General features: G+C 37.7%; 1 protein-coding gene across 15 annotated transcripts in view; it reads left to right on the forward strand.

Annotated features, from left to right (window-relative positions):
* Positions 1 to 14500, forward strand: part of DCAF6 (DDB1 and CUL4 associated factor 6) — a 175366-nt gene that overhangs the window by 54068 nt on the left and 106798 nt on the right. For all 15 annotated transcript variants that reach the window (XM_030581129.1, XM_030581156.1, XM_030581138.1 and 12 more), the window contains 4 exons: positions 2177 to 2362; positions 5778 to 5891; positions 6928 to 7063; positions 10397 to 10611. In XM_030581129.1, the coding sequence (XP_030436989.1) occupies positions 2177 to 2362; positions 5778 to 5891; positions 6928 to 7063; positions 10397 to 10611 (651 nt within the window). The remainder of the gene's footprint in view (positions 1 to 2176; positions 2363 to 5777; positions 5892 to 6927; positions 7064 to 10396; positions 10612 to 14500) is intronic.

Genomic DNA, 14500 nt, shown 5'->3' on the forward strand with positions numbered 1-14500 from the left:
GCCTGCTAAACCCAGGGTTGTGAGTTCATCCTTGAGGGGGCCATTTAGGGATTGGGGGCAAAAATCTGTCTGGGGACTGGTCCTGCTTTGAGCAGAGGGTTGGACTAGATGACCTTCTGAGGTCCCTTCCAACCCTGATATTCTATGATTCTGTGGGATTCTTCCATCCTAAGTGCAGGACTCTGCACTTGTCCTTGTTGAAACTCATCAGATTTTTTTTGGCCCAATCCTCCAAGTCATCTAGGTCACTCTGGACCCTATCCCTACCCTCCAGCATATCTACCTCTCCCCCCAGTTTAGTGTCATCTGCACATTTGCTGAGGATGCAGTCCCTCTCATCCTCCAGATCATTACTGAAGATGTTGAACAAAACCAGCCCCAGGACTGACCCTTGGGACACTTCACTTGATACCGGCTGCCACCTAGACATTGAGCCGTTGATCACTACCCATTAAGCCCCTCGATCTAGTCTGCTTTCTATCCACGTTGTAGATAGATCCATTCATCCAATCCATACTTTTTTAACTTGCTAGCAAGAATACTGTGGGAGACCGTATCAAAAGCTTTGCTAAAGTCCAGATATATCACAATATATGATATGATATATACCATATATATCATAACTAACAGAGAAGTTGTTAGGGAATGGAGAAAAGCCTCATATTATTTAGTTTGTTGATTTTTATTTGGGAGCTCAGATATGATTTGGTGTGAAGTCAAAAATATTTCTTTCATGGAATGTGAGGTGAGGTATCTATCAGAACCACCACTTATTTTGGGCGTTAGCTGTGACTGAGCTAAAGCATCTCAATATATGGAAGTCACCCATTGAGATCTCTTACTTTGGCAGCAGAGCTCTGTGGATTTGGTGCTGAACTCTTCGCTCATTTTAAACAAAATTGAGCTCTGAGGTTGGTTGGTTTTGTTTTTTTTTTACATTTCTGTTTATTGAATTCTTCTGAACCTACCTGAATAAAGAGGAGAATGCGGTGACATAAAGTGAATTGATTGGCTCTCTGGATATGTAATATATAGTTGTATCCATATCTTAGAACATGCAAAATATTAAATAATATATCATTAGCACTTTCATAAATCATTTTTAAAAGTTTGAAGTAATGCTTTTAAAATACAAGGCAAGAATTTACAGAGAAACTTGATTTCCATAAAGCTTTCTTTGATTAAGTTAATTGGTGGAAAGCTTTAGAAGTCCTTGTCATATTGTAAACATCTTGTGCTAACATGAGAATGAGACCATGGCTATTAAAAGAAATGAAATTGTCAGTCTGGTTTCATTGTCAGAGGTGGGAAAAATAAAGTAAATCAAAGTGGAAAAGTATACATAGCTTTTTAATTTTGTTCAGTTTTAATATTCTGATCTAAAGTGGGTTAGGAAATGAAAGTATACAGAATATTTTGCCACAAAATATTGAGACTATATAAAAGATTATAGTAAAATAAATACATTGCATTTACATTGCTAAATTGTACTGTGTATGTATAATTTTTAAAAAATCATTGCTGAATTAAATATGCGTCATGTTAAAATTTTTGGTAATAAACTAATAGTCAAGTTTGGAATTTTTGGTGTCCTACTGTAGTGAGGTTAAGTTCCAGTTTAGAAGTAGAGATGCTGTGAAACCCACCATAAAACTTTTTAATATGATTTTGCTCTTTCATAATTTGTACTGTTTTATCTTTGGGATGACTTCAGGAAAGTACATTTAAAAAGTCAATAGTGTGCTCCTATTAGATTTCTTTGCTCCCTTTAGGTCGTCTCAGCTGCCACTACCAGCTGTCTAGTGGCTCATTACCACTTAATGTAATTCTGCCTCTTCGTGTTCCAGGATTAGTGTCCAAGAGTCAGAATCTTTAAAATATAGGTACTGGCTATTTCAAGAAATACTTGTAGGACAGTGGTCTTCCAACTCTTTCATTTCTCATTTTGAGGTAGAGTAAGAGAGAGCATGTATATGCCTCTTGTATACCACTTTATCTCCCAATCCATTCCTTTTTCTCATTTTCTTTGTTCTATGGATAACAGACTGTGTACATTACTGGCATTCCATACTCTGGAACTTTGGGATTATTGGCTGAAAGTTTTTTATTTTTCCATGCGTTACTATTTGTTTAGAAAATATTAACCTAACACAAGCCTTTCTTGTTTGCTTTGTAGGTTTTAACCACCATTCGCTCAGGACACAGGGCAAATATTTTTAGTGCAAAATTCTTACCGTGCACCAATGACAAGCAGATTGTGTCCTGTTCTGGAGATGGAGTAATTTTTTATACTAATGTCGAGCAAGATGCTGAGACCAACAGACAATGCCAGTTTACGTGCCACTATGGAACTACCTATGAGGTATTGTATATCATCTCTATATAAAAGCACAAGATTTATTTAAGTCAGGAAAAACAGATGTTGGTTTTGATATTAGCCAGGATTTCAGTCTGACAGTGACAACTTCATTTTTATGCTTCACAGTCATTTAAACTAGTTTCCCTTTGATTTGTAACATAGGGGTCATTTCATATGTAGAGAAATAAATTGTCCAAATAAAGGAGACTCTAAAGTCAAGTATTGTTAAGGCCACTTTCCCTGCAACATATATAAGCAGATAGCAACAGATACATAATAGAGCTTGTTTATCTACACATTAGGGGGACCGGTAGTTTGTATATCATTTTTTATTAAAGGGAGAGAAACAAGGTCTTTACTGTACTAAGGTAAATATAAATATAAAATCAATAGAACTTAAAACTTCATGTCTCAAGTTCTGTTCTTCCATTCTTCCATTTTTCTTTGTTTTTAGTCTTGCATGATTTCTTGAGCCTGTGACTAGACTTCATCAGTCTATTGTCCAGTCATAGATATTTCTTTAGAGGGTAGATTCATGATATTCCTTTTTTAGTTTTATTGAGCATGATGCTCACAACATTTTGGTTAAAGTATGCATCTTATACAAAACTTCCATTTTGTAAATTCCACCGTGACTCATTAGTTGTGCATCAGTATCAGGCAGAGTTATTCTCCACACGCTGAATGATGAAACCTTGAACTCTGACCATGTACAGTTGTTAGAAATGGGTATCTGGTAAATGTTTGGAATATTGAAGAGATGGCATTGAAGTAGATGGTTAGGGGCATGGCTGTGTTTTACATGTGTTAAATTAATGCTAATGGAGGGAAATCTTTTTGTTTTTTAAATAGAAAAAGCTTGTAGCATTTGTCATATTGGGAAGTTATTGATTTGTAATGTTTTTAATTCAAGTTATTGGAGGATATTTCTAAAATCGCCTATAGTTTGTTGAAAATCTCAACCACAGTGTATTTTCAGTAGTTGATTTTTTCAGAGTTAGGTTAGCCTATTTTATGTAGAAGTGAAAGAGAGTGCAGCTTGTGCGTTGTCCTTGTGGGTACAGATGAGCTAGCAGAAAAGGTGAAGGTGAAATCATAGTTATTGGTTTTCAGGGTAGGCTCAGGATTTAATGAGTGATTCTCTGACTCTTCTGTGATTCTGCCGGTGGTATATGCACTTCAGCAGCTTTTACTATTTTCAAAACAGTTCTTTGATAAAATATATGTAAAATACTTTGGATAGAAAGGTACTTTATAAATGTATAATTTATTTAAATATTATTACTTTACTTAAAACCTGTCGTCTTGTTCTTGAATAATGAAGCAGATGCAAAGTTGTATAGCGCAGTGAGTACTAGTATCTTAGATCACTGAAACTTCAAAGCTCAGCAGAGCAAGTAAGAGTAGTGCTGGGGAGAAAAGAATTGACTTGCAGATACAACTTGGAATTAATGTATGTCAGTTTGTTAGATGCTTCATCTCATTTAAAAGTATTTTTTGACCATGGGGAAAAATGTCTTTAAGCTGCCTGAGTTTATTTTTCAACTGTGTTTAATTGCCTCATTATATTAAAAATAGAACTTTATCTCACTAGATTATCTAAATAACAAAAGCTAATATTATCTGCCTTCAGGTACTAATTCTGAATTAAACAGTGGGATAGATTTTAAACAGGCTTCATAACTTGGAGCTTGTGGCAATTACAAACCATGACTGACACACCTCACAATAAGGAAGCTTGTGGAAATTCATGAGCACTGTGCCCTTGTTTTATGAAAGGCAAGTTGTGGGTGAAGAGGAATGGAGTATATTTTTGAGAGTGAGACAGATGCATACACAAAAAGGGCCTCTGGAGACTGGAGGCAGTTCAAAAACTATGAATAGTCACTACCAAATACCAGACATTGCCGCTATTCACATTAATTCTATTTCAGAAAGAGAGTATACTTCTAAGGATAATTCCTACCTTCATATTTCCAATGTATCAAGATTTTTTTTTGTCCAGCTAATTTTTTTAGATTGATAATTTAATGATCACTAGTTATATACAATATGGTATTAAGGCTTAATATTTATGAAGTCATCCGAGGTTATAGTCTCTGATATGTATTTCATTTTTTTAATAAAAAGAAAAGAAACCCCTTGTGCCTTACAAATTACAATATATTTAATAGTGAATTATAAAATACTGTACTGTTACCAATATAATCAAAATTAAACTACAGCATTTGAAATAAATGAATGTGCTTCATTTGTGCTTCATTATTACTTTTGCCTGTTTGTTCATCTCTGGCCTGAAGTCAATGGAAAAACTCCTATTGACTTTAATGAAAGTAGATTCAGCCTGTTACAGTAAATTACTGAATTAGTAAGTATCTGTTCTTGTCAGTAGTGTGAAAGAGTGAGGTGCTGCTGCACTTAACTTGTGATGGTCTGGTAGCTGTTTTTCAGACATTGAACTCCTAAAGGGAAGGGTACAGTTGAACAACAAAAAATGTTGAGTGGAATAGTAATTCTAGGATTTCTGAACAAATTTGATTACTTCATTCTGTGTAAATTAGTGGCTTGAGGTACACATATTCAAATGAAAGATGTTTACATTTTCCATAAGATATTTTAAAAATTTTCTTTTGTATATAAAGAAATAAAGTGTGTAGTCATATCACAGTTCACATGCCTTCACCCACCAGAGGTGTTCTGCTCTGTAATATTTGGCACTTCTTGTTCTATATATTGTATGGAATGATTTGTTCAGTGAATCTGGACCAGTGATTAGTTTTCTGGGAACACCCTTATTTGGAATATCACTACATCTTTGTAGGGATTGATAGCTTTCCTGAGATCAGAAATATGGTGTAATAAAACAATTCAGTGAAAGTGAAGAAAATATTGATTAATGCATTGAAGGATAGGGAACAATAATAGGCTTCAGTTCATTACTGTATCTTGCATGGAAGAAGCAACTTGATTGGAGGAACAGTGCTGTTAAGTATTTTCTTGTGGTTTGTATGGGGATGGATTTTAAGACTACTCTGGGGTTAGAGTGTTAAAATGTTCTTTTGTTGCATAATAGAAAACAAAATGAACCTGTCTTATATTCTCTCTTTAGATGCTAATTATTTATCTGATAACTGAAAATATCAAGTTTGCGTAAATGATGCACAATAGGCAGTGTAAGTGTTTGTGGGATTTAATTGCTTATTTCAGCTGCTGGAGGACTATCTATAAGGTTGTTTTAATGACTGTAATACAAACTATTTTAAATTTTCAACTATCTTTCACTTTTGATTATTTTCATAGAAATCTTGAGTGCAATTAAAAATTACCCTCTGATTATTGCTCACTAATATTAAAGGCTTTTTCCCCAAAATTATATTATTTCTTGAAGTATTAATGGTACTGATTTTTTTCATTGCAGATTATGACAGTACCGAATGATCCCTATACTTTCCTCTCTTGCGGTGAGGACGGAACTGTAAGGTGGTTTGATACTCGCATCAAAACAAGTTGCACAAAAGAAGATTGTAAAGATGTAAGAACCAAATGTTCCAATAAGATGACAGAAATATAGGGCTCTAATATTAATATTAGAATCTGAACCCTAATAAGGCTTCTGACGGCCCCGATGAGCTGACTGAGACATGTGGTAGGGATTACCATGGGGCCAGAAAAGAGTGCTGTTTGGACTCTGTACATCTGAGATACATTTATGAACCTCTGGTTTGGTTTACTTCAAACTTGATAGAAAAATTCCCATGGAGCCAGAAAAATTCTACCCTGGCCTTACACCTAACCTTCCAAACTTGAGGCTGTGATGGCTTTTTTTTGTGCATTTTTGAGGTGGTGGTGTAAATTGAGCTTATAATGGAAGCTCAGCTGCAACTTAAAACTCTCGAGCAGCCTCTGTAAAATAGTGGGGTAATGAACATATTAGACCAGATTAATCACTGATGTATCTCCCTGGATGGTATTAATTTCATCCATAGTGTCTGGTCCCAGAAAATGTTTGGTACTGATCTGGATAAAAACTGACCCCCCAAAATGTGTGTTATACTTACTGTCCCCTTGGTACCCATCTCTTCTGTTCTGTTTTCTGCATTGTGTTCCATTTTAGGCTTTGGTTATTTTTGGTCCCCAATCTTGTTACTTTACTCTTACTACATGACATTCCTCTATCCAATTATCTGCCCATAAATAAAATTTATTCTAATCCTTTTGAATTAGCTTAGACACTTCCTTCCTATTTGCAATTCTTTCTATTCACATCTTGGTTTCTTTATATTTAAGAAAATCCAAGCATTTATTAGCCCTCTCTACCCTTAACTGTTAGCTTTTTTTAGGTTGAGATAATACTGTTTTTCATTCTCTGATCATTTTTATCCATTAAAGTAACTCTTCCCTGTAATACATTTACCACCTATCTATCAGCCCAGATTTGGTTCTCTCTTACAAACATGATTGCAGTACCTTGTGGGGCTGCGTCTTTTTTTTTTTCTTTTTTAAAGTAGTATTTTACTTCAGATGCTTAAGAGATATTTTGTAAGTGCAGTATCTTTGTTTTATTCCAGGATATTTTAATAAACTGCCGACGTGCTGCCACCTCTGTAGCTATCTGTCCTCCAATACCATATTATCTTGCTGTGGGCTGTTCCGATAGCTCAGTAAGAATATATGACCGGCGAATGCTTGGCACAAGAGCAACAGGTGGGAAATAGATATTAAGTAAACTTTTCTAACAGCAGACAGTTCTAGTTTGTCTGGTTTATGACTTAAGCTTAGTTTTCTGTAAGATCTAGGCTTTTTAAAAAGATTGTATATTGGATATTACTAAAAAGTACAGTAAAGCCTGCAGGGAAATATTTTGAAAGATTTGATTTATTTGCAAATAAACAGTGAATGCTATTAAGGTGGCCAAGGAACTTCCTGCATGTCAAATGCAGCGCATGGAATTCTATAATGTTTCCTAGGGCTCTCTTGGAACATGCAGCACACAGAGCCTGGTTTCAGTCTTTATTCAAGTAATTGTTTACAAAAATAAACCACACTGGAGCATTGTATGATTGCACCTTTAGATGGTGCATGCCACGTTTCTCTAGTAAAAATGAGAGCAGGAACCATCTCAGTGACATGCAGATTAAATGCATCCATGTCAGCCCTATGTTTGAGTGCTTTTGCTTCACTGAAAGATAATGTTTCTTGCAGAAAGGTATCTTGTGAATTTTACAGACTCTCATAGCAAATATTTAACTTCTCAGTAGTTGTCACTGTACCTGACATACTAGTTGCCCTAAATATTTGTCTAAAGTTATTACCAAGTTTCTAAATTTAGATAATGTGTGTTGAGATCATTCACTCTTAAGAGTGGGGGTTGTTATCTGGCTAGTTGGAAAAGGTATGTGCCCCTTTATAGGGCTGGAGAGCCAGGGAGTAACTTTCTGCTCTAGCTGCAGAGGAGGTCAGAGTGGCAGTGCTGACTCATCCCCCCAGGTGACTGAAGAGAGGGAGGGACTATACTGGTCCCTGCTGGTGCAGAAAAAGCCCTTTTTTTTTTATCTGGACCAGGTGGAGCAGCACCCTCTCTCTCCCCCATGGAAGTGGTGAAAAACCGGGGTTGTCAAGATCCGCTGTGGGCATTGCACTAGTCACTGGTTTCTCAAGGGGTTGGGAAGGAAATTTTCCCTCACCGCCAGATTGGCGAATGTGAAGTGGGTTTTTTTGGCCTTCTGCACAGGGGACTTGAGGGGCTTAGTTGGGACAAATATGAAACAGGAGTTATGCTGTGATGTCACAACTTATTATGTAAATATGTGGCAGATGTCAGCTACTCCATAGAAGAGTTATTCCCTCCTCATCCTAGAGCCTCATTTGAGCGTGGGGGTTGGGGGGGATGGTGAGAACTCAGCAGTGCCTTGGCTGGTGACCAGGATCAATAAGGCAGAGGGCAGACAGAAGCCCCCTGAGTGTGTATTGAAAGGATCATGGAATTACTTGAACTGTACACTTTTATCTGCCAGGTACTCCCAGACATTTAAGCATAAAGTTGTGGCCTAATTAAACCACATCCAGTGTTTCCTATCCTACCAGCACAGCCAGACAATGACTGGAGTATTTAATACACTGTTTAATTATAAAACTGTTTTATCTTAGGGATGTGACCAACACTTGAAACAGAGATTTCTAATGTAACTATTATGGAAATTAAGCTGGCCTTTGGTTTGTGGAATTCTGTGAGAAGTAAGATATGCAGGGTCTTTGTCAGTTTAGAAGGAACAAACTACTATCTTCTTATTGGCACTGTGGCTGGTTGTTTGAGAGTTTGCTTGCAGGCCCAAAGGTATCAAATGCCTAAGACAACCAGCATGACAAGCCATTTTATGTTTGCACTGAAGTCTCTGCCCCTTCCTCTCCTCTCCTCTCCTCCACAGATAGTCTGCCTGGGTATGTCTTTGTTGTGAAAATTGAATGAGGATCATGTGTAGGGGTCTCACCATGAAAGCTTGAATCTAGTCCGTACCTAGATAAATCAAGTACTTTTTGCTTTCCTCTAACAGACAGTGAAGGGGGTGTGCCTATGTACGTGCACTTATGTGTAATATACCTTGATTGTGTAGCAATGTCTGTAGTCAAATCTGGCACAGCGTTTTCATTCTAAGACCCAATTTTCAGTTGCTCAGAACTTTCTGAAAGCTTGAGTTATTGGAATGAAACTTTCTAGTCCTGGTCTTTGCCCAAAGCAATTTTTTATTTTTAAACATTAGAATCATGAGGAAAATTTGTTCAGATGTTTTGGAAGAAGTAGGAAAAATACTTTTTTCTCACTGTAGAAATAAAATAGAAATTATAACCTTTTAATGAATGACTATATGGTCAAAACAGTGGGCAGCGGAAAACAGACTTAGACAGGGAAATAGCCTTTAGGGCAGGGACTGTCTCTTTTAATTTCTCAAACACTATGCAAAATAACAGTAATATATACATATTTAATACATTTAATTTTTCTAATACTTCTAGGTGGCAGTGCAGTCATCCCAAATGCATGTCAATAAAAATTTTATACTACACTATATCATCATACTGTTAAATACCACATTTCATAGAAGCTTATTTTAAAAATATTTTAATTTCATTTTTGATTGCTACTTTTTTTTCCAATTTCTCTGTCTTCAAAGCATTGTTGCCTTTGTTTTGAATTCACTGCATGGACCTGTAAGGGGGAGAGGGAAAATGACAAACATTAGACATTTATATAATTTTTCTGTGCAGAATATAGTGATTTTAAGGGCTGGCACACCAGGACTGGAAGCAAATGCTATGTGTCATTTAAAAGCAGACGTCTAGCTCATCTGCTGTGGTAAGAATCCATTATTATCGCTGATACATTGAGACAGTACACGCCAAACTTGTCATTATTCTAGCACTGAATATTGTCAATTGCAAGCCATTTTAGTTTTGGAGAGAAATCCATACATGGCAGAAAAAAGAGAGGTCTGTGAATGATTTGTAAAAGAGATTATTTTGAATCCATTCAGAGGTTTGGACGGTTATAAATCGTTTCAGTGGAGATTGATTAGTGGGTAAAGCATAGGTGAGTTGGTCAAAGGAGAAATGCAATTTATGTTTTGAAATTTCAAAGGAATATCATCACCACGTATGCCACGTCTTTAAATAGGTGTGTGTACATAGCGATATGACCTTAAACGTTGAAGGGAATATCTTCTAGATCCCTTCTCTAATTGGATGTGGTAATTTGAATTATTGGTTTGTATTGTAAATATTTTTAGTATTGATAACATTCTGCTCCCAGTAAGTGTTACAAATACACAGTGACAAGTGATATGTTATAGAACACAGTAATCTTGCATGTACATTAATAGAGAAAGGTTAAAGTACCAAAATAAAATATTTACTAGATCTGACTTGTTGCTTATTTGTGCCATATTTAGTATTTCTCTAGCTATAATTCATACTATTTTGGCTGTTTTGTTAACAATACTGAAAATGTGTTATAGTTTGCACATTTTTTTTAAATTGTTTTAGGTAATTATGCTGGTCGGGGCACTACAGGAATGGTTGCACGTTTTGTTCCTCCCCACCTCAATAACAAATCCTGCCGAGTAACATCTCTGTGCTACAGTGAAGATGGGCAGGAGATCCTTGTTAGCTATTCTTCAGATTACATATACTTGTTTGACCCTAAGGATGACACAGCACGAGAACTTAAAGTTCCTTCTGCAGAAGAGAGAAGAGAAGAGGTGAGTGAGTGATTAATGTGATCTGTTTACACCGATTTGGGCAATTTTTCCTTGGTCTAATTATTGACACTAGTGGTATTGCCCTAAAGATGAATTTGACAATATTGCTAAAAGTTTAGTTGTGTGATAAGACCCTGAATGTACAAGGCCCTGTGCCATCACCCAGATTGTGCAGACACAAAACCATCACTGTCAGAGCTCTACCTATAATACTTAGCTTTTATAAACCAGAAGAATTTTACAAAACCTGAAAAAATTCCCGTTTGGGCATAAGAAAAATTTTCCCAAAAGTACTTAAAAAAAAATTTAAAAAAGGCAGAAGTCTACAGAAACAGGGGCTCTTAAAGAAAGTGTCTTAGTAGCCTTTTTTTTGCCACTCAGGAATGCTGTAATAGAAGAGAATGATTTTACAAAAACTGTAAAACTTGTTTTTATAGGGTCTAATCCTGTGAAATAGAGCAGAGCCTGAATTGAAAAGGTTTTGCTTGACCACGGGTAAACTGAAGCTTGTGAGTTGGCTTATATGGGGGAAGAAGCAGCTTGCTCTCTCCTTCAGCACTGAGCTTAGGTCACTGCTATTTGCTGTGTGTAGGTCTACTAGTCACACCTCCATTGATGTGACAGTACTAACATCCTCCATCCCCAACTTGTTTCCCTGCCGTTGACGCTCGGTGGCTATCACGCTGATAGCAAATGGGGTGAAGTTATCATAAATGGGTTCTTCACTGCCTGCCTACTAGCACATTGAAATTCCTATTTCCTGCTGGTTTTGAGCCTTATATGAGCACACGGGTTTTCTAGTTTGGACTAATAGAGTGAATGCTATTTACCATAAAGTGAAATGAGAGACTGAAATTGTTTAAATGAATTATGAGCAAAATGCAGTTCATAATACAGTGACCCTCTGCTTGGAATGAAGTTTGTTTTCATATGCTGGAATTTTGGATATTTTTACATTAAGACAAGTTGTCCGCACAGACAGCACTGGCAAAACCTACTCCGCTGGAGTTGCAGGGTACGCTGGAACAGTTTACTTATATGAAATTCTATTTGAGATGTAGAAGCAGCCATGTGTGATAACAGAATATTTCCCTGAAGACAGAAATATCAACAAGAAGGATCAACAGACATGTCAGGAACATATTGATACATCTCTTAAAATAGTATGTCTCAGTAACAAAAATGAGTTTGTTTTGTTTAACTATGTGCCATACACATGAAACAGAAAAGAGAAAAATTACATTTTTTTCTAATTTATAATCTTTGAATAACCTTTTAATCTATTAGGATTTTTAAATGTATAATTTTCATAAATTGAACATCTTATTTTCTATAGATTATAAAAACTTTCAACATTTTAATTCAACATGAATTTTTGTGTCTACAAAATTCCACTAAGACAGTATAATACTCATTTGTGCAAGCTCCTTTATATTGCAGAGGTTTTTGTTTATTAATTACCAATGGCCTTTTTTGTCCTGATCATTACGAAAGCTTATTAGTCAACATATCTTAAAGATTACTAAAGGGTATACACACTACTTGCTCATAAGTGCTGTACTGTGCAAAAACTTTTTCATAAATTGCACATAAATCTACATTTAGTACTTAGTGATATTTATGAAAAATATTTGTTGTGAAATTTATTCAAGGCCTGTTAGTAAATTAGTGTATATTGATGAAGTTGTTTAAGATTTTTTTTAAAGCCACTATTTAAGAGCTTGTCAGATGGTTATAACACTAAATTAGAACTATTCATCTAGTGTTCCTTTAAATTTTTGTGTAAACTTTTACCTAGTGGAAGATGCCAGATCATAAACCCTGGAGATTGATGTTCTGAATTTATTCACAGTATAGTTTTGGCATATCCAAGTGTGAGTGTAAGGGTATGTCTACACTACGGGATTATTCCGATTTTACATAAATTGATTTTGTAAAACAGATTGTATTAAGTCGAGTGCATACTGCCACACTAAGCACATTAATTCGGCGGTGTGCGTCCATGTACTGAGGCTAGCGTCGATTTCCGGAGCATTGCACTGTGGGTAGCTATACAGTAGCTGTCCCATAGTTTCCACAGTCTCCCCCGCCCATTGGAATTGAGATCCCAATGCAAAAACAATGTCATGAGTGATTCTGGTTAAATGTCGTCACTCAATCCTTCCTCCGTGAAAGCAACGGCAGACAAACATTTTGCGCCCTTTTTCCCTGGATTGCCCTGGCAGACACCATAGCATGGCAATCATGGAGCCCGTTTTGCCTTTTGTCACTGTCACTGTATGTGTACTGGATGCTGCTGACAGAGGCGGTACTGCAGTGCTACACAGTAGCATTCATTTGCCTTTGCAAGGTAGCACAGACGGTTACCATCCCTATTGCACCGTCTACCATGCTATTGTAAATTGGCGATGAGATGATGGTTATCAGTGGTTCTGTACCATCTGCTGCTGTCATGGGTGCTCCTGGCTGGCCTTGCTGAAGTCGGTCGGAGGCGCATGGACAAAAATGGGAATGACTCTCCGGGTCATTCCCTTCTTTATGTTTTGTCTAAAAATAGAGTCATTCCTGCCTAGAATATGGGGCAAGTGTACTAGAGAACCAGAGAGCACAGCTGCTTCGTGTCAGAGCCCCAGAGATCCCGCAGAAATGATGAGCTGCATGACATTCTAGGGGGTGCCCCTGCAACAACCCCACTTGTTGCTTCCCTCCTTCCCCAACCCTCCTGGGCTACTGTGGCAGTGTCCCCCCATTTGTGTGATGAAGTAATAAAGAATGCAAGAATAAGAAACACTGACTTTTTAGTGAGATAAAATGAGGGACAGGAAGCCTCCAGCTGCTATGATAGTCCAGGCAGGACAATAAAATGTGGCAGGGGAGAGGAACTCACTCTCCTGCTGCTTTGATAGTCCAGGCAGTACAGACTCTATTCTTTAGACATGAAAGGGGGGGCGGAGGGGGCTGATGGAGCTCAGCCTCCAGTTGCTATGATGAAGACAGTTGCCAGCCATTCTGTAACATCTGATGGGAATGACCGGGAGTCATTCCTATTTTTACCCAGGCTCCCCTGGCCGACCTCACCGAGACCAGCCAGGAGCACTCATGGGCTGATGATGACTATGGATAGCAGTCATATTATACCATCTGCCACCAGGAAGGGGATGCTGGTGTTCAGCACTGCAGAACCCGTCTACTAGCAGCATGCAGTAAACATAGGGTGACATTGAAAAAAGGCCAGAAACATTTTTCCCCCTTTTCTTTTGGGGGGAGGGGAAGGGTGTAAATTGACGACATATACCCTGAAACACCCGGGAAAATATTTTTGACCCTTCAGGCATTGGGAGCTCAGCCAAGAATGCAAATGCTTTTCGGAGACCGCGGGGACTGTGGGATAGCTGGAGTCCTCCGTACCCTCTCCCTCCCTCCATGAGCGTCCATTTGATTCTTAGGCTTTCCTTTACGCTTGTCACACAGCACTGTGGTGTGGCCTCTGTCTATCATAGCCTGGAGATTTTTTCAAATGCTTTGTCATTTTGTTTTCTGTAACGGAGCTCTGATAGAACAGATTTGTCTCCCCGTACAGCGATCAGATCCAGTATCTCCTGTACGGTCCATGCTGGAGCTCTTTTTGGATTTGGGACTGCATTGCCACCCGTGCTGATCAGATCTCCACGCTGGGCAAACGAAATGAAATTCAAAAGTTCACTAGGCTTTTCCTGTCTACCTGGCCACTGCATCCGAGTTCAGATTGCTTTCCAGAGCGGTCACAATGGTGCACTGGGGGATACCGCCAGAGGCCAATGCCGTCGATTTACAGCCACACTAACCTTAATCCAACATGGCAATACCGATTTCAGCACTACTCTTCTCGTCGAGGAGTAGTACATAAATC

This window comes from Gopherus evgoodei, chromosome 1 (genome assembly GCF_007399415.2).
Source record: "Gopherus evgoodei ecotype Sinaloan lineage chromosome 1, rGopEvg1_v1.p, whole genome shotgun sequence".
Taxonomy (NCBI): Eukaryota; Metazoa; Chordata; order Testudines; family Testudinidae; genus Gopherus; species Gopherus evgoodei.